This window comes from Chlorocebus sabaeus, chromosome 24 (genome assembly GCF_047675955.1).
Source record: "Chlorocebus sabaeus isolate Y175 chromosome 24, mChlSab1.0.hap1, whole genome shotgun sequence".
NCBI lineage: Eukaryota > Metazoa > Chordata > Mammalia > Primates > Cercopithecidae > Chlorocebus > Chlorocebus sabaeus.
Window position 1 is genome coordinate 47,092,839 of NC_132927.1, and position 20,837 is coordinate 47,113,675.

General features: G+C 41.9%; 1 protein-coding gene across 1 annotated transcript in view; it reads right to left on the minus strand.

Moving 5' to 3' along the window:
• Positions 1 to 20,837, minus strand: part of MAP3K9 (mitogen-activated protein kinase kinase kinase 9) — an 88,967-nt gene that overhangs the window by 22,408 nt on the left and 45,722 nt on the right. The window contains exons 3-5 of the mRNA XM_007987160.3: positions 16,125 to 16,305; positions 5,090 to 5,238; positions 3,663 to 3,838 (exon numbers count right to left, since the gene is read on the minus strand). Of these exons, the coding sequence (XP_007985351.2) occupies positions 3,663 to 3,838; positions 5,090 to 5,238; positions 16,125 to 16,305 (506 nt within the window). The remainder of the gene's footprint in view (positions 1 to 3,662; positions 3,839 to 5,089; positions 5,239 to 16,124; positions 16,306 to 20,837) is intronic.

The window sequence follows — 20,837 nt, forward strand, 5'->3', positions numbered from 1 at the left end:
AAAGCCCCATTTGGAATTTCACCTTGTGACCCAAGAACGGTCCCTTTTGTCCTGCGCTGAGAACAGAGGCGGGAGCCACATCAGATGGCAGAACCTCTTCCCTACCTCCCTTTTCTCCTTCCTCATGAGTTCAGAAGTGAGCCCAGCACTGAATTTCTGGAAAGAGGGGAGGGGATATCGAATCAGGAAACAGGAGAGAAAACAGGAAAGAAAACAAAACATGTCTACGAAAATTTTAAACCTACAATTTAAACTGTTAATGCTGGTTACCCTGGGCCTTGCATTAAAGTGGAGTGTGGAGTGGAACCTGGAAAGAGCCATGTCTGAAAAAGCAGGATATTTCTTCAATAAAGGAGCCACAGCAACACTTCTGTGGTCGAAACCTACTTTCTCAATGAAATACTCACTGTAAGTAACCATTCTGGATTAAAACAAAATAGTGTAGAAAGAGAACCTAGAGCTAGAAAAAAGGCATGTGAACCCATGCTGGGGAAGCTGAGCAGGAGGTAAACAGTAGAAGAGAGGAAAGAGATCAAGAAATGAATATCATATTCTGATGCTACAAACTCTTCATTCAGCTTGTCTTCCATCCCCAGGAGAATGTCAACATAGCCATAAAAGTGATCCCAGCACTTTGGGAGGCCTGTAACCCCAGCACTTTGGGAGGCCGAGGCGGGTGGATCACCTGAGATTGGGAATCTGAGACCAGCCTGGCCATCATAGTGAAACCCTGTCTACTAAAAACACAAAAATCAGCCGGGCATGGTGACGTGTACCTGTAATCCCAGCTACTTGGGAGGCTGAGGTGGAGAATTGCTTGAACCTGGGAGGCAGAGGTTGCCGTGAGCCGAGATTGTGCCACTGCACTCCAGCCTGGGTGACAGAGCAAGACTTTGTCTCAAAACAACAACAACAACAACAAAGGAATAGAAAAGAAATGACAAAAGAATTAGCACATTGAAAAGTGTCTAGCATGTGGTAGGTGCTCAGTGGTTGAATAACTACTGAGTCAATAAATGAATGAAGAGAAATGATAATAGGAGATAGAGTGCAATTTTATGAATGAAATCCTTTATGGGAACATAAATTTATCACAAGTTCCTGAGAGCTGAACTTGAACTACTTCTTCCTTGATGAAATAAACCTCAAATTAATTGCTGTGCACCCTCCAAATCCTTTGTTTCTCTGTCCTGTGATTTTGTTTTCATTACCAAGAGAAGAAAAATTCATGGAAGATGCCGAAAAAATACTCCTGATTGGTTGATTTTGCTGTTAAGTGTAAACGTTTAAAAGTCAAAGCTAATTTCAAGCTTCCTAAGTCCTCATCTCCTCCATGCTCTTGTCTAAGGGATGGTTTGGCTCTAAGCCTCTCTCTTTAATGGAACACAAACTCCAGACGACACAAATGCATTCTCACAATAATACTTAGAAGCAGTAGGTTGATCCAACTTGAGGAATTAGCTGAATTATAGGGTAAATCAGGATATTTGGGGAATATACACCTATGACACCATTCACCTGGAGGACCCTTAAACATGTTGAATCTCCTACTTGTATATCACCTATTTGTGTTGCACAGTTTGCAAATCACATCTTCCACAACAGAATGAGTTAAGAATAATCTCTCCAGAGAGAAAGCACATCTTACTCTCACTTACCAAACAACAAGCCTTATAACAGAGAGACATCATAGCATGGTGGCTAAGAGAAAGAACTCTGGAACAAACTGCCTATTCAGGTCCCAGCTTCACCACCATTAACTGTGTGGCCTTGAACAAGTTAATATGGGCATCACATGCAATATGGAGTTAACAGCACTGACATCATTGACACAGACAATTATTATCTCATTAAATACGATAATTCATGAATATGGCACATAGCACATGCTCTACAAATGTTAGCTATCATAAGAACGAGTTTGATTTCCTAGTAACTACTTACTGACAAAATCCAACCTTCATTTTTCTGACTGGTTGGTACCTTTATAATTTCATCAATTAAAAGAAAGTAACCAAGGGCCAAGGGTCAGTGATGCAGCAATAAAAAAAAAAAAAAGGCCAGCAACTCTTGGGATTCTTCTAGCTGGAACAGTATTTAGGGAGAGGAACAGTCTTTTGTAATCACTCTGCTCAACAGTCAGTGCAGGTCCACCCACCATGGTCCCTAAAGAGTCACTGTAAGCTCACTTCATTCTTCTAGAGAATGCTCATTGACTTGGCAAACAGTAGTATGTTCAGAATTGCTATGTTCCATAAAAAGAGTTTAATATCTTCAGATCAGCTCCAGAAATTATTTGTAAGTCATTTGTGTAGAACAAAAATGACATTGATAAGGTTTGGCTGTATCCTCACCTAAATCTCATCTTGAATTGTAGTTTCCATAATCCCCACGGGTCATGGGAGGGACCAGGTGGAGATAATTGAATCATGGGGGTGGTTCCCCTATCCTGTTCTCGTGATAATGAGTTAGTTCTCACGAGATCTGATGGTTTTATAAGGGGCTTCTCTCTTTGCTGGGCACTTACTCTTCTTCCTGCCACCATGTGAAGAAGGACCTGTTTGCCACCATGATTGTAAGTTTCCTGAGGCCTCTCCAGCCCTGTGGAACTGTGAGTTGATTAAACCTCTTTCCTTTATAAATTAACCAGTCTTGGGTATGTCTTTATTAGCAGCATGAGAACAGACTAATATAATATTACAAAGAATATAGGTTTTTGGAATCAGAAGACCCACATTCAAGATTCTGCTTTCCCACTTGTTACTTCAGGCAAGTTGCTGACCCTAAGCTCTGAGATGGAAAAAATAGTAACACCTGGCCTACACACTGATGGCAGGAGCCATAGGACTCCTGGATAAAACAGACAAAAAGGTCTCATCAAATTTTTTAGTGGAAAAAGTGGGAAACCATAAAGCCATAAACAATTTTAGCTATCATTATTATCATGTGGCTATTAACTTCCCAAATTCCCATAGTGCAGAGTGAGAAAATAAAAAATAAATTAACAAAATCTATAAAGACTTCCCTCTTGCTCCTAGCTACATCCCTTAGATTTAGTCCTGCCCCTATATAAGCAAAATAACTGCATGTAACTGGTTTCACCTGTGTGTGTACACTGACTGCTAGGGACACAGCAAGGGGTCCAGAAAGGGGGAACAGAAAGGGCCATTTAGGGAATGGCCACCAAACAAAAAGGCAGATCTCTGGTAGACTAGGAGTCTCTGAACTCCCTGGTTGGTTTGGGCTTGAAATACTTTTCATAAAAACACAAAAAATGCCACACGATTTCAGACCTATGGTATTTTTAGCCCATATTCTATTTCTGATTCTGATGTCAAAAGACACTGGAAGGATGTTCTGATAATTATCCTCAAGGTTGAAGTATGCCTATATCAAGTTAACCTCCCTCTAGAAGTCTATTGTAGAATCAAGAAACATTTCCAGAACCTCTCATATTTCCAGCTGACAGGGTGAGACATCCCACTGGCAATTGCCCAACTGCATTCTTCTCTGGTTTGGATAATTAAGTAGATACCAAGCAGGAAGGTGGGCATGCTAGAATCAAGGTGGTCAGTCAGACTTGGTCCAGAGGCCCCAGTGGGTGAGGTCTACTAATTCAATGCTTATCTTTTTTCTTTTCGTTTTTTTTTTTTTTTTTTTACCTTCTCTTTGGCCCTGAGTTGGTCAAACATCTCCTGAATCTCGTGTTTCCAGTCATCCTGCAGGCAGTGGAAGGAGTCCTTGGGCATTTCAAAGAAACCAGACTCCTCTATGGTGGTTAGCTGGTCCAGGATTTTCGTGAAAGATGGTCGTGAGTGGGGATCAGGATTCCAGCAGTCTGAATAGAACATGTGAATACTCAGACAGCATGAATGGTCAGAGGCAAACATATAAGACTTAGGCTATTACATGGCCTCACTTCCCAGAAAACTACCTCTTACTTCTTCCAGAAACAGAGATTAGAATTTAGGTAACCTCAAATAAGGCTCAGGAAGTGAAGCAAACTGCCCACCATTACAACCATAATGAGTGAAAACGGAAATGAAATGCAGCAGTTCTGTACTCATTCCATTCTGGCTGTTAATTAAGGGTAAGAAAAGTGAGCCCAAAGAGTTTTCTTATGCAAAGCACCACCACAACACAATTTACCATGTTACTACCTGATTCAAGAATAGACAAATGGGGAATGATGCCCTGGGCTTCAGTTTCCCATAAATAAATGAATTAGCCTTCCCCCACCCACAATAGGATGATGAGGAGGCGAGGATGAAAAGCATTCTAGTGGGAGTCAGGGAAAGTGAATTCTATCTAATCCCAGCTCAGCCACTCCCTAATGGGGCGGCCACCTATCCACTCAACTTCGCTTAGCTTTAGATTCCTTAGTTACAAAATTATGGGGTTTGACTAGATGACTTTTAGAGTTCTTTCTCCGAAGATGTTCTTCACATCTCTTAAGGTATTCAGAGGTCCTGACATAAAAGTTACTGTACTGGCCGGGCGCGGTGGCTCAAGCCTGTAATCCCAGCACTTTGGGAGGCCGAGACGGGCGGATCACGAGGTCAGGAGATCAAGACCATCCTGGCTAACACGGTGAAACCCCGTCTCTACTAAAAATACAAAAAACTAGCCGGGCGAGGTGGCGGGCGCCTGTAGTCCCAGCTACTCCGGAGGCTGAGGCAGGAGAATGGCGTAAACCCGGGAGGCGGAGCTTGCAGTGAGCTGAGACCCGGCCACTGCAGTCCAGCCCGGGATACAGAGCAAGACTCCGTCTCAAAAAAAAAAAAAGAAAAAAAAAAAAAAAAGTTACTGTACTTTCTGATTTTGCATTACATAATAATATGCTAAATACTGGATAGCAGGCTTTTGTTACTAATTTCACCTCTACAGTCCCTGGAGATGTGACCTCCTTGCAGCAGGGTGTGGACGTCATCTTGAAGAAGCCTTTCCAGTCACCCATAGGATTCCTCCTTAGGTGACTGAAACTTTATCTCCTCTTTCAGTAACTGATCTCATAGAATTGGCCAAACTCTACCCAGTGCTTATAAGAGGCAAAGTGTCTCCAGTTTGGTTCAGGCCAGGGTTTACTTACCTTCCATGAGTTTGGCAAAAGGCTCTGGGCATGTAGAAGGAATAGGAAGGGCGAGTTTGTTCATGGCCACTCCATAAGCGACCGCTAAGCCATCAATGCCTCGAAAGGGCACCTCACCAGTCAGCAACTCCCAAAGTAGCACCCCGTAGCTAAGGAGAGGAAGAAGACAGAAGCCATGTAATAAACTTCAGGTACAACTTCACTGCAATAGCTCATGAGTCTTTTCTGAGCATCCCACATTCTCCCCAACACATAGTGAGACTAATGAAACAGAAATACTAATGTGATATAAAAGGGAAACCATAAAGCCTACTAGCTAAAAGCAAAATCTCCGCAGTCAAGTATACTTGCTTGGTTTTCAAGTTTTCTTCCATAATTCCTTAGCTATATGACCTTGGGCAAGGCACTACACCTCTTTAAGCCTTTAATTCCTCATCTGTAAAGCACAAATAACACTATCAGTCTGGCAAGGCTATTGTTGAATTAAATGAGCTACTATAGTGTTTAAATAAGTGCCCAATGGCCATAGCTCTTTCGTTATCATTATTGTTTTGTTTTGTTTTTAAGATGGAGTTTCGCTCTGTCGCTGAGGCTGGAGTGCAGTGGTGCGATCTTGGCTCACTGCAACCTCCATTTCCTGGGTTCAAGAGATTCTCCTGCCTCCACCTCCTGAGTAGCTGGGATTACAGGCGTGCACCACCATGCCTGGCTAATTTTTGTATTTTTTGTAGAGACAGGGTTTTACCACATTGGCCAGGCTGGTCTCTGAAACTCCTGACCTCCTGTGATCCTCCCGCCTCAGCCTCTCAAAGTGCTGAGATTATAGGCATGAGCCACCGCATCTGGCCTGTTATCATTATTATTAAAGAAATAAAACTGGGAGAAGAGGTAGCCTCCCAAGTATAATTTTTTTTCTGTTTTAAGAAAACTTCAGTTTTGTCACAGATACATTTTTTTCCCCAAAGTGCTAGGATTAACAGATTTTTTTTTTAGCTTTACAAAAAAGCAGAGTGCTAACCACTCAAAGCAGATTTTGTTCCTATAAAAGATTTCTTTAAATGCCCACTAGGTTGAATAGATTTCTGTCCCCAGATCAGTGTGAGTGGGTTCTTAACAGAGATCTTTGTCTAATTCAAAGAGAAAAGTTTCACAAGGGTAGACCACATCGGTAGAACAGAGCAGAGCATCAGCTGCAAGAACTTCAGTGTGCCCTCCCTATCTTTCAAGTCCACATAAAGAACTTCTTTTCTCATGTCCGATGAGTCAGTGAATGTGGAGTACAAAGCTTAATGGAAGAATTATTCTGTGAATTCACGATCAGAAACAGACACAATCACACAGCACTCAGTCCTTCCAGGAATAAGTCAGGACGAGAAACCACAAGGCTATGAATAGTTAGAAGAATGGCTCTCCTTATGTTTTCAACACCAAACTCAACAATAAGTCTTGCAACCAGTAACAAAGGTCATATTCATTTAAACAATAATAATAGGACAGGCGTGGTGGCTCACGTCTGTAATCTCAGACTGTAAATTCAGCCTTTGGGAGGCCAAAGCAGGCAGATCACTTGAGGTTAGGAGTTCAACACCAGCCTGGCCAACATGGCGGAACTCCATCTCCACTAAAAATACAAAAGTTAGCCAGGTGTGGTGGTGGTGCACGCCTGTAATCCCAGCTACTTGGGAGGCTGAGGTAGGATGGTCACTTGAATCTAGGAGGCGAACATTGCAGTAAGCCAAGACCACACCACTGCACTCTAGCCTGGGTGACAGAGTGAGACTCTGTTTCAAAATAATCAACAGTAATAATAATAATAATAAATCCAGTAGCTATTTATCACGAAACCTTATATGTGAAGACAGCGAAGACACTTTACAAACATCACTGTGAATCTCTACAATTCTGATAGGTATTATCAACATTTTGCACATGAGGAAAGCAAGTTTTAGACATGTTTAGGAGCATTTTACTAAGGGCATACACAGAGTACATCATGGTGGGCCCAGACCAATTGTCAATTTCTTCCCCCTAGAATACCTTCTACCATTTCTCTGCTTGGTAAACTCTAATCATCTTTCAAAATCCAACTCAAATGTCCCACCATTTATTCATTCATCAGATGATGGCTTTACCCCAGTGAGGACTTCAAATACTATCATTTTCTTTATGCATCTTACCAGGAAAAACCAAAACGCCTGGTAGCTAGCTGGTCTTGATTGTCTAGACAGGAGATGGATTTTAGTTTGGAGGCTTATGGGAATAGCATTGGACACTTTACGATGCCTTCCCGACATCCCCAGATGTTACTCAGCCTGTTTGGGCTGCCATGCATTGTAGTTGTTTGTCTGCTAGCCTATGGGCTCCTAAAGACCAGGGAAAATTGTTTTTAATCTTTGCATTCTCAGGACCTAGCCCAAGCTCTGGTACACAGGAAGCACTCATAGATGTGTGAGTGAGTGGGTGTGTGGGTATGGCAGTGAGTGCATGGTCAGACAGTCCTGCAGGCTGCCCTGGGTCCTCTAGAGGAAAACCCAAACATCATCAAGAATTGCACTATTACACTTCCTGACAAACCTTTCATGTGACTTATCCAGGTAGTGGTCATGCTGGGGAGCTTCTACCAAGTGACCTCCAGGAACTCTCAGCACTGCCAACCAGATTCCTAGGTCAAAGCCACTGTTATCCTCCATTGCTTGCTCTTGGAATTAATGCCCACCTCCATCCTGGAGAATAAAAACCAAAGGTCCCACAGAACCCCTTTCTCCCAACCAGGCAAAGACAGTGGTATCTGGGCCCTAACTACCTGGAAAGATCACAGAGTGTTTCACGTTCTGTTTGTATCCCTGCATCCCTTCTGTGACAGTTTTCACACTGAGCTCTAAGTGTCCTGTGAAGGTGTCTCAGACCTTCTGGAAGCAAGTGGGGGGGCGGTGAGGTGGGGGGGGGGCGTTAATGGGACTGGGACTGGCCCCGTTGGCTCCAACCAGGGCAGCTCTGGGCTTGTTGCTTTGTTTGTCTGCATTCTATCCCACTTTAGAGGTTCTACAGCTAAAAAGAATGTTAGAACTACTGCCCAAGTAGGCAGAATGCTACCAGAGAAAAATTTAGACAGACTCAGGTCAAATGCCTGTTTTATCACTTAACAGCTATGTGCCATTAGAAGCAAGGTCGCCTCTCCAAACCTAATTTCCTCATCCCTATAACAAAGACAGCAATACCGACCCTACAGAAGAGTTACAAGGAATCACTAACACTAACAACTAACCCTCATCCAGAAATTACCATCTATGGCTAGTAGACCTGTGGTTTCTCCGAAAGGGCCTGAAATGAGAATGTGTCTGAGGAGGCTTATGTAGAGCTACAGTGTTGGTGAGAGCTTTGCTGAGGGACACTGGCATTCAGAGAAGAAGTCTTTCTGGGGCTGACTACACTAGTTTCCCTCTGCCAATGTCCCTCTTTATTTTTATAATGGAAGGTGGGTGATATAAATGAAGACTTGGTATTCTGTTGGCAGGAAAAAAGACTGGAGAAATTCAAGAGAAATACAAGTTTACATGGATCTGAGCTCCAGGGAGAGGTGGGCAGTAGAAGTGGATGTGATTTACCTCAGGTTTAGCCAACTTAGTTGCCCTCCCAAAGTTAAAAGGTCAAGAAGTCCTTTGAAGACCATTTGCAAGCAGCCTGGAAGAACTCGTTCAGCTAAGTCACTGCCTCCGAGTGCCTCCCTGCAACACAGACCCACCAGATCCCACAGTGCTGCCAGTAATTTCCTAAAAGTCCTCACTCCCTAACTCAACCCTCAGAGAATTTACTCTTAGTCAATAATTAATCACCTCCCGAGGCTTGGTAATCCCTTCAACCATTTCCTAGGATCAGAGGTGGAGGAGGGGTGTTTGATGTTTTTTCAAAGTGAGGAAAAGTGGACAGCCACCTTTCTTGACAAAAGGCACAGCAACTCCACGCCTGTGCTGGGCCAGAGCCCTATTTTGTAGTAACCTGCACCATCTCGCCACTGTCAGGTCAGGGTCCATGCTCTGAAAGGAAGTGACCAGTCTCCCTTGAATGAGGTGGGCTGGGGAATGTCTTGCACTTGGTAATTATCTGTGATTCCACATTCTAGGAACCATACTGAATGTTAAATAATCTTTGACAAAGATAATTGTACTAATATATGTGAAAGCACTTTGTAAATTGAAAGTAGCATATAATTCTTCTTCTTAACTGAACCCTCATTCAAAACGATGATATATTAACATATATGTTATATATACATTGATAAACTTATTGACATAACAACATATTTATTAATGTGATTATATGTTCATGCTATATTACATTCAAAAAGGAACTTACAAAACAGAAAGATCCCACTAGGGATAGGCCCAAGAGCACATGAATAGGAGTAAACACACCCAAATATCAATATACATTATCTCTATAAGTGAGTTCACGGTGATTTTCTTTTCCTGTCTTTTCTTATTTATCCATATTTTCAAATTTTTTCTATAGAAAACATTTTACTATTGTAATTTTGAGACAGTCTCGCTCTGTCGCCCAGGCTGGAGTGCAGTGGCGCTTTCTCGGCTCACTGCAAGCTCCACCTTCCGGTTCACGCCATTCTCCTGCCTCAGCCTCCTGAGTAGCTGGGATTACAGGCACCCACCACTACGCCCGGCTAATTTTCTGTATTTTTAGTAGAGACCAGGTTTCACCACATTAGCCAGGATGGTCTTGATCTCCTGACCTCGTGATCCGCCTGCCTCAGCCTCCCAAAGTGCTGGGATTACAGGCATGACCCACCATGCATGGCCACTATTGTAATTTTTAAAATTTAAAATGATTAAGAAAATGCCTCCACCTCATCCCACATCCAACAGGCAAGAAGGCCTTGTGGGACGACACCCTCTGACTGTAACCACTGCTCTACCCACACAGCGCAAAGAAAGGGAACAATTTCAGCAATAGCCTTCTTGAGGCAGTTCCCAATGCAAGCAGACTGGGGAACTTACACAGTTAAGGATCCAGCCCTTTATCATCTCACCCTCCATCACAACATTTGCAGGAGAACTTTAGAAGCACACTAAAAGAGCAGAAAGACAAACCAGTTGGCCCTGGGCACCTGGAATAGCAGAGGCACAGAGGCCCCCAGCTTTGGATGAGTTCCAGGAGGAGCGAGGTGTGGGGCACTCAGACTCAGCCAGTACCTGGCACAGGGCAAGCATTCCACAAACACTTCTTGAATGAGTCAGTGAGTACAAGTCAGTTTGGGAAACAGCTTTGTACTAAGTTCCTAGGTATGCCCTGGCCTTCTCTGGGACACCCTGCTGGGCCCTAGGCACAGTGGGCTGATCATTCAGAAGAGGCTGCCTTAAGTGCAGGAACAAGACTGTACAGATGGTGGCATAACTACAAGCACAGATTGTCACTACACACATTATCTAGTTCTAATCATAGCTTTATGTCTGCCACCTGGGTGAACTTAGGCATGTGACTTCAATTGTCTGAGTCCAGTTACCTCATCTGTAAAATGGAAATAATGATCCCTACTTTGGGGGATTCTTGTGAAGACTATAAAAGATGTATAACATTTACCACAGAGCCTAGCCCTTAAGCATTTGTAGGTGGTAACAACTGCCACCAGTGTACAAGCATTGCTGTATGTATAGCAGTGGGCACACATTTTCCTCTGCTAAAGGTGAGAGACCATTTGGAGCTACTTAGATGGGTAGGCTTGAGGAAGGAGGAATGAAAGGCCCATTTAATGGGTTATAAATTGTGCCTTGAAGGAAATCCTGCAGCATAGAAGCTAAGACAGCTGAAAGGGAGCAGGGTGAATTATGTTTTCAAACCACAATCATCAACCAAACTGGGTCAGGAGGTCTAAGTCCTGGGAACAAGTCTGGACTAGAGCAACTAGAGACCTGCTGGCAGACCATGTGACAATATCCAAGACACACCATCCAAAGTACTTCTGATTTGAGGTTTACCTCCAAGCAATTTCCTCTAGAGATAAGAATAATTTCATCAGATTCCTCTCACCAGAGGCTCTTCCTTCAAGCCTGCTTTTAGGATCATGGTTATAGGACAAGACCTAGAGGTTAGTCTTAGAACAAGAATACTTAGGGTAAAAGTTGAAAGGTCCTGCCCTTGTTCTTTTGGTGGAGAAAAAAGTTCTGCAATAGCCCTGTCCTTCCCTGTCTATCATTTCTGTCATCCTGAGAAGACTCTACATGAGGCATTTGTGCTTTCTCTTCCCACTGGGAAGGTGCTTGGATACATGACACAACTCTGTCCAAATCATCACCAGTAGAAACCTCTGGAGTGTGCGACAATAAAACCTGAGCAATTTCAGGGTTAGGCTGGGAAAAGAAACATAGTGGGAATACTGGAGGTAGAAAACAATCATGCTACTGAGAAGTCACGGTTTTCCATTAAAAAAGGCAAGAGAAAGTTGAGTGTGAAAAGCGGCTGCTTGTCCCCTCAAATCCACCCTTCCTGTCTTCCATAGTGGGGCACACAGTTGTCTAGCTAGAACATATATTTTTCTGCCTCCCTTGGAGCCAGGTGTGCCAACATAACCAAGTGCAGGCAATGGGGTGTGCAGAGATGTGTACAACTTCTGGATGGTCTCCAAATTAAAGATAAACTGTGCTTGCCATGAGTAAGTTCTCCTTCCTCTTTTATGAAAACTGTAATACACATGTAACAGTCACCCAATTTAACCATTTGGTCAAGGTCAATGCACTGAGGGAATCTAAAAGAACCTAGGTTCCTAAAAGATCTCATGGGGCACAGTTGCCCTGCTAGTGTGGGCTATCTAGACTAGTTTTTGAAAGAGAATATGCTTCTATCCTATTTAAGCCTCCATATCTGCAGGCCTCTTTGTAACAGCAGCTTAGCTTAATTAATGTATTAATTTATCTCATTAGCATATGGTCAAGCAATGAAAGTGTTAAACTGAAACATGAAATTGCTGATTTTATATATCAAAAATAGTTGAATATCAGCATACAACTCAACTTAATGAGATCAGGTCAGATATTTTAAGGAAAGTTAAACTCATTTCTTCTCATTAGCTACTTCACCCTGTAATTAATGCACGGTAAAATAAGGTTCAATATACAGATACTACAAAACATCACTGAAAGAAGTTAAAGGAGGTCTAAATAAATGGAAAGATATCCCATGATCATGAATTGGATGACTTACTAAGATGTCAATAGGGCCAGGCACAGTAGCTCACCCCTCTAATCCCAGCACTTTGGGAGACCAAGGCAGGTGAACAGCTTGAGCTCAGGAGTTCAAGACTAGCCTGGGCAACATGGCGAAACCCTGTCTCTACAAATAAAAATAAAAATAAAAGGGGGGAGCATGCCTGTAGCTCCAGCTACTTAGGAAGCTGAGGCAGGAGGATCACCTGAGCCCAGGAGGTCAAGGCTGTGGTGAGCCATGATTACACCACTGTGCTCCAGCTCAAGCAACAGAGACCCTGTCTGGGGGGCGGAGGGGGAAAGATGTCAATAGCCCACAAAGCTACAGATTTGATGCAATTCCTATCAAAATCCCAGCTATCTATTTTATAGAAATTAACAAAATTATCCTAAGATTCATTAAATGCAAAGGACTCAAAATGGCCAAAACAATCTTCAAAAAGAAGAACAAAATTGGAATCACATTTCCTAATTTCAAAACTGACCACAAAGTCATACTAATTAAGAAAGGGTGGTATTGGCAAAAGGACAGACATAGATTAATGGAGCAGAACCGAGAATCTAGAAATAAACCTTTATATTTCTGGTAAATTGATAAAAGTGACCAGACAAATAATTTGATGGGAAAAAAATAGTCTTTCCAATAAATGGGGCCTGGATAACCGAATAGCCACATGAAAAATAATAAAGTTGGACCCCTACCTCACACCACATACAAAAATTAAGTCAAAATGGATCAGAGACATAAAAGTAAGAGCTAAGATTATAAAACTCTTAGAAAAAAATACAGGTGTGTAAGTCTTCATGACTTTGAACTAGGCAATGTTTTTTAGATATGACATCAAAAGCACAATCCACAGATGACAAAATAAACTAGACATCATCAAAATTAAAAACACTGTTGCAAAGAACAGCCTTAAGAAAGTGGAAAAACAATCTACAGAATGGAAAAAAATTTGCTAATCATATATCTGACAACAGAATAGACAGGACTCTTTCAGCTCAACAATAAAAAAACAAATACTCTAATTTTTTAATTGGCAAAGGATTTGAATAGATATTTCTTCAGGTTCAGAGATATAATTGGTCAATAAGTACATGAAAAGATACTCAACATCACAAGTCATTTAGTGAAATGCAAATCAAAATTATGATAAAATACTATTTCATATCCACAAGGATAGATATAACTTTTTTTTTAAAAAAAGACAATAACAAGTATTGAAAAGATGTGGTGAAATTGTAATATTATTCATACATTGCTAAAGGGAATATAACAGAATGGTATAGCTATGATGAAAAAGTTTGGTGGTTCCTCAAAAAGTTAAACATAGAACTGCTATACGATTCAGCAATTTCACTCCTAGGAATAGACCCAAGAAAACTGACGTTTATACAAAAAACTTATGTTTAGACAAAAGCTTGTGTTGTACACAAGTGTCCAGAGCAGCATTATTCGTAACAGTCAAAAAGCAAAAACAACCCAAATGCCCATCAACTGATGAATGGATAAACAAATGTGGTCTATCCATACAATGGAATATTATTACGCCTTAAAAAGGAATGAAATTCTGATATAAGTTACAACATGGATGAATATATATATATTTTTTTGAGATGGAGTTTCGCTCTTGTTTCCCAGGCTGGAGTGCAGTGGCATGATCCCAGTTCACTGCAACTCCTGCCCCCCGGGGTTCAAGACTGCCTCAGCCTCCTGAGTAGCTGGGATTACAGGCATACGCCACCACACGTGGCTAATTTTGTATTACAACATGGATGAACACTGAAAACATTATGCTAAATGAAAGAAGCCTAGTCACAAAAGACCACATATGGTATGATTCCATTTATGTGAAATATCCACAATAGGCAAATTCATAAAGATAGAAAGTAAATTAGTGTTTGCTAGGGAGTAGAAGGAGGAAGGATTAGGGAAGGACTGATAATAGATATGGGGCTTCTTTTTTGGGTGGTAAAAATGTTCTGGAAATTGGCCGGGCATGGAAATTGCTCGCCTATAATCCCAGCACCTTAAGAGGCCAAGACAGATGGACTGCTTGAGATCAGGAGTTAAAGACCAGCCTGGTCAACATGGCGAAATCTCATCTCTACTAAAAATATAAAAATTAGCTGGATGTGGTGGTACACGCCTATAAACCCAGCTACTTGAGAGGCTGAGGCAGGAGAATCGCTTGAACCCAGAAGGCAGAGGTGGCAGTGGGCCAAGATCATGCCACTGTACTCCAGCCTGGGCAACAGAGTGAGACTCCATCTCAAAAAAAAAAAAAAAGGTTCTGGAAATAGATAGTGGTTGTAATGGGCTGAATGGTGGCCCTGAAAAGGTATGTCCATGTCCTAATACCCAGAATCCTTATTTGAATCATTATCTCCACTAGAGTCTCTGGAGGGTGTGGCCCTGCCCACATCGCTTTTAGGCTTCTGGCCTCCAGAACTACAAAAGCATGCACTTCTGTTGCTTTAAGCCACTAGGAATAGTAATTTGCTACAGCAGCCCCAGGAAACTAATAACAATGGTGACCCATAAACACCTTTTAAATATACTAAAAACCATTGACTTACATGCTTATTTACTTCTTGAGACAGGGTCTCACTCTCTCACCCAGGCTGAAGTGCAGTGGTGCAATTACGGCTCACTGCAGCCTCAACCTCTCAGCCTTAAGTAATCCTTCCGTCTCAGCCTCCCACGTAGCTGGGACTAGAGGTGCATGCCACCACACCTGGATAATTTTTCAATTTTTTGTAGAGATGGGGGTCTCACTATGCTGCTCCGACTGGTCCCAAACTCCCGGGCCCAAGAAATCTTTCCACCTTAGCCTCCCAAAGTCCTGGGATTACAGGTATTAGCCACTATCCAGCCAACTTCTATACTCTAAAGTGAACAAAGTGTTAGCTTTATGGTATGTGAATAATAGCTCAATAAAACTATTATTTAAAATATACATGCGCGCGCGCGCGCACACACACACACACACACACACGGAAGCTCACTTTATAATACATCAGGATAATAACTCCATGGACTGATATATAATGATAAACTAGTCCTTTCTTTTGTATACCAAGGCGATGCTACTGTCCCACAGCCATGACGACTGAGTAGTTGCTCATCCTTCCTCAGCTGGGAAAATTTTTAGATCTATTTCCTTGCAACCTTTTGGGCTCACATTCACTAGGAGGATGGCTGGTCATTTCTAGTCTGTGGCTCTGCGGTTCTGGGTACATACTTGGGACCCATTTTTTTTTTTTCCAATTTCTGGATTAATGTCAACAGATAGAGCCTTGACTAAAAGATTAACTAGATAACTGGAAAAGATAATTTTTATGCCATCAAGAAAAAAGAGACTGCACAAAGAATATTCATTGGCTTAGGAGCTTAGCGTGAAGACATTGGGTTAATCTTCTCCCCAAGTTCAGCAGTAACGGCCATGAAAGCCTAGCACTGTTGCTAAGCAAGCCAGGCTGATCCTCGCGAAGCTCTCCAGGAGGGACTGAGTGTCCTTCCCATTTTACAGGGCAAAGATGGGAGTACATGTTGCCCCTGGAATCTACTGGCCTTTCCTAGGGAGCAATCACCAGCAAAAAGTGGCCTGCGTATAGCACTTGAGGGATTTTTTTGGTAGATGAAAGCATTAGAAACTGTCCCCTGGCAACATGTGAATTGGCATAGATGACTGTGTGGGGAGGTCACTTAGACCTATTTTGGGTGCCTGGGATCCTATGTAACCTCAATTCTCCAAGTCTTGAAATGTGTATGCCACCAAGATGGACCTGGGAAATGCTGTCCCTGGCCCTCTGGACCTTACCTCCACACGTCACTGCCTTTGGAAAACATGGAGGCCCGGATGACTTCGGGTGCCATCCAAGCATACGTCCCTGCTGCACTCATCTTGGTGGTTCGGTGCCATTCCCGAGCCAGGCCAAAATCAGTGATCTTCAGAATCTTGTTGCTCAGGTCTCCATTCTCCACCTTCTGGAGGATCAATACTGGGCAAGGAAATGAATACAGAAGAAACCAGAGTCTGCATTAATCACAGGAAAACCACAGAACAGAACTCTTCTGCCATCCTCCTGGCCTCTCCTGTGGGCTCCAGCGTTTAGTTGCCATAGATTGATGGTCAGAGCCATCATTTCTTAAACACCTATAGTGCATTCATTTTTGTACCACCCATTTTATAGTCACTATCTCTAATCCCCACAACAACTTACAAGGTAGGTACTATTGCCATCTCAGTTTTACTGATGAAGAAACTAAGATACACACATCACAATTAAATAAATTCCTGGCTGGGCATGGTGGCTCGCGCATGTAATCCCAGCATTTGGGGAGGCCAAGACAGGTGGATCACCTGAGATTAGGAGTTCGACACCTGCCTGGCCAACATGGTGAAACCTCGTCTCTAATAAAAATACAACAAATTAGCCGGGCATGGTGGTGCACACCAGTGACTCTTAATAATCATGTCCTCAAATACTGGTATCTACCAAGCACCCATTGCTACTAATCATTAAAGCACCAAAGCTTGTGAAAGCCTTATTTTATTTTTTGTAGACCTTTTTTTTGAGCTGAAATCCACATAACATAAAATTAACCATTTCAAAGTGAATAATTTAGTGATATTGAGTACATTCACAATGTTGTACAACTACTACCTCTGTCTAGTTCCAAAACATTTTCACCACTCCAAAAGGAAACCCTGTACCCATTAAGCAATTATTCCCCATTCTCCCTCCTCCCAAACCTAAGGAACCACCAATCTCCTTTGTCTTTATGGATTTACCTGTTCTGAACACTTCGTGTAAATTCAATCATACAATATGTGACACACTTGCTTATTTCACTGAACATGTTTTCAAGTCCATCCACATTATAACTTATATCAGCACTTCATTCCTCTTTATGGATGAATAATATTCCACTGTATGTACATACTACAGTTTCTCCTTTTGTCCACTGATAGACACATGGGTTGTTTCCACTTTCTGGCTGCTGTGACTAGTGTGTATGAACATGTGTATACATATATTTGTATACTTGTCATTTGGGGGCGTATATACCTAGGAGTATACTTGCTGGATCACATGGTAATTCATGTTTGTCTTTTTAAGGAACCACCAAATTGTTCTGCACAGCAGCTGGACCATTTTACGTTTCCACAAGCAGACTATGGGGGCTCCAAGTATTCTCCACATCCTCACGAATACTTGTTATTTTCCTTATTATTGGTATTCTTATTGCCAACCTAGTGCATGTGATATGGTAACTCACTGTGGTTTGGGTTTGCATTTCCCTGATGACTAATGATACTGAACATCTATCCTCTCATGAGCTTGTTGTCCATTTGCATATCTTCTTTGGAGAAATGTCCATTCAATCCTTTGTCCATTTTTAAAGTGGGTGGTTTGTCTTTTTATTATTGAGTTATAAGAGCTCTTCATATATTCTGATACTAGACCCTTATCAGATACATGACTTGCAAATATTTCTCCCATTCTATTGGCTGTCTTCTCACTTACTTGATACTTTTGATACACCAAAGTTTTTAATTTAGATGAAGTCCACTTTATTTTTTTATTTATTGCACATACTTTTGGTATAATATCTAAGAACCATTAACAAATTCAAGATCATGAAGATTTAATTCTACGTTTTCTTCCAAAAGTTTTATGGTTTCAGCTCTTACATTTAGGTCATTGATCCATTTTTAATTTCTGCATATAATATGAGATAGGGGCCCAACTTCACTCTTTTGCATGTGGCTATGCAGTTGTCCCAGCCCCATCTGTTTAAAGAGGAAAGCTTTAAAACAAAAACAGAGTGGACAGCAGTTATCTCCCAACATACTTTCCTGAGTGGAAGCGAAAGGTTATATTCACAGCAGTTTACATATTTATACCACTGCAGTAAGCCCACTGTAAACTTCTACCACTGATAAACAGCTGTGGCAATAACAAATTGTCATGCTTTCACATCTTGAAAAATGTAAGAATGTTTTATCAAATTTTGGTGAAGTCCATGAGAGTGCATTGTGTAAACCTCACCTCTCCTGTCAGGCAATGGCAAAAACAGTCATGCACCACATAATGACGTTTCAGTCAGTGACAGACCACATACATGACAGTGGTACCACAAGGTAAGAACAGGGCTAAAAACTTCCTATCGCCTAGTGATGATGGCAGCTGTCATGTCATAGCACCACATATTCTCATGTGTCTGTGGTGATGCTGCTGTAAACAAACCTACTGTGCGGCCAGTCGTATAATAGCACAGCATATACAATTATGTACCATACATAATACTTGATAATGCTAATAAGTGACTATGTTACTGATTTATGTATCCTGCAGCCTCGATCTCCTGGACTCCAGTGATTCTCCCACCTCGGCCTCCTAAGTAGCTGTGATTATAGGTATGTGCCACCACGCCCAGTTCATTATTTTAGTTTTTGTAGAGAAGGGGGTCTCACTTCATTGTCCAGGCTGGTCTCAAGCTCCTCGGCTCAAGCGATCCTCCCACCTCGGCCTCCCAAAGTGTTGGGATTACTGGTGGGAGCCATTGTGCCTGGCCAGCATACTATACTTTTTACCATTAGTTTAGAGTGCACTCCTTCTACTTATATTAAAAAAAAAAAAGTTAACTGTCAAACGGCATCAGACAGGTTCTTCAGGAAGCATTCCAGAAGAAGGCATTGTCATTATAGGAGATAACAGCTCCAGGTGTGTTTTTCCCCTTCCAGTGGAACAAGATGTAGAGGTGGAAGACTGTGATATTGATGATCTTGACCCTGTGTAGACCAAAGCTAAAGTGTGTGTTTGTGTCTTAATTTTTAACAAAAAAGTTTAAAATGTTAAAACAACAACAAAAAACTATGTTTAAAAACAAAATGTAGGCCAAGTGTGGTGGCTTATGCCTGTAATCCCAGCACTTTTGGAAGGCAAGGTGGGAGGATTGTTTGAGCCGAGGAGCTGGAGAGCAGCCTGGAAAACATAGTGAAACCTTGTCTCTACAAAGAAATTGAAAAATTAGCCAGGTGTGGTGGTGCATGCCTGTAGTCCCAGTTACTCAGGAGGCTGAGGTAGGAGGATCACTTGAGCCTGGGAAGTCAAAGCTGCAGAGAGCCATGATCATACCGCTGTACTTCAGTTTGAGCGGCAGAGTGAGACCTCTCTCACTCTCAAAAAAAAAAAAAAAAAAGTAAATAGAAAAAAGCTCATAGAATAAGGATAAAAGGAAATGTTTTTGTACAGCTGTACAGTGTGTTTATGTTAAGCTCTATTGTTAAAAAAGAGTTACGAAGTAAACAATTTTTGTTTATAAAGTTAAAAAGTTACAGTAAGCTAATATTAATTTATTATTGAAGAAAGAAAATTTTTCAGCTGGGCACGGTGGCGCAGGCCTGCAATCCCAGCACTTTGGAAGGCCAAGGCAGGAGGATCACTTGAGGTCAACAGTTCAAGACCAGCCTGGCCAACACAGCAAAAACCCATCTCTACGAAAAATACAAAAAATTAGCTGGGTGTGGTGGTGCGTGCTTGTACTCCCAGCTACTCAGGAGGTTGAGGCAGAAGAACTGCTTGAACCTGGGAGGCAGAGGTTGCAGTGAGCCATGATTGCACCACTGCACGCGAGCCTGGGTGACAGAGTGAGACTCCGTCTAAAAAAAGTTTTATATATAAATTTAGTGTAGCCTAAGTGTACAGTGTTTAATACAAAGTCTATGGTGGTGTACAGTAATATCCTAGGTCTTCACATTCACTCACCATTCACTCACCTAGAGCAACTTCCAGTCCTGTAAGCTCCATTCATGGTGAGTGTTCTGTAAAGATGTACCATTTTATATTTTTATATCACATTTTTACTGTACCTTTTCTATTTATAGATACATTTAGATACATGAATTCTTACCACTGCATCACAATTGTCTACAATATTCAGTACAGTAACATGTACAGGTTTGTAGCCTGGAAACAATAGACTACACCAGGGGTGTCCAATCTTTTGGCTTGCCTGGACCACAATGGAAGAAATGTCTTGGGCCACACATAAAATACACTAACAACAGCTGATAAGCTGAAGAAAAAAAAAAAAAAAAAAAAAGGAAAAAGCTGTCCTGAGCCACAGCGGGACAGGTTTGGGCTACACCATATAGCCCAGGTGTGTAGTATAAGTACACTCTGATGTCTGCACAATGATGAAATTGCCTAATGATGCATTTCTCAGAATGTATCCCTGCCATTAAGTGATGTGTGACTGTACTGAGAAGAACTAACGAGTCTAGGCGTAAGTCAATGGGGGCCTGGCCAGGCAGTAGAACAGAAAGGAAAAGATACATTGGAACTAAAGACCTAGTGATTAACCAGATGTAGGGGCTTGATGGAGAAGGAAGACATCTCCAGCCTTTCAGGTTTGGGTGACAAGCAGAAGAATGGTGGTGCCCCTGATTGGGAAGTTCAGAGAAAAAGCCCATTTGAAGAAGCCAAGTTTAGTTTTGGAAATAATGGGTCTAGATTCACAGTAA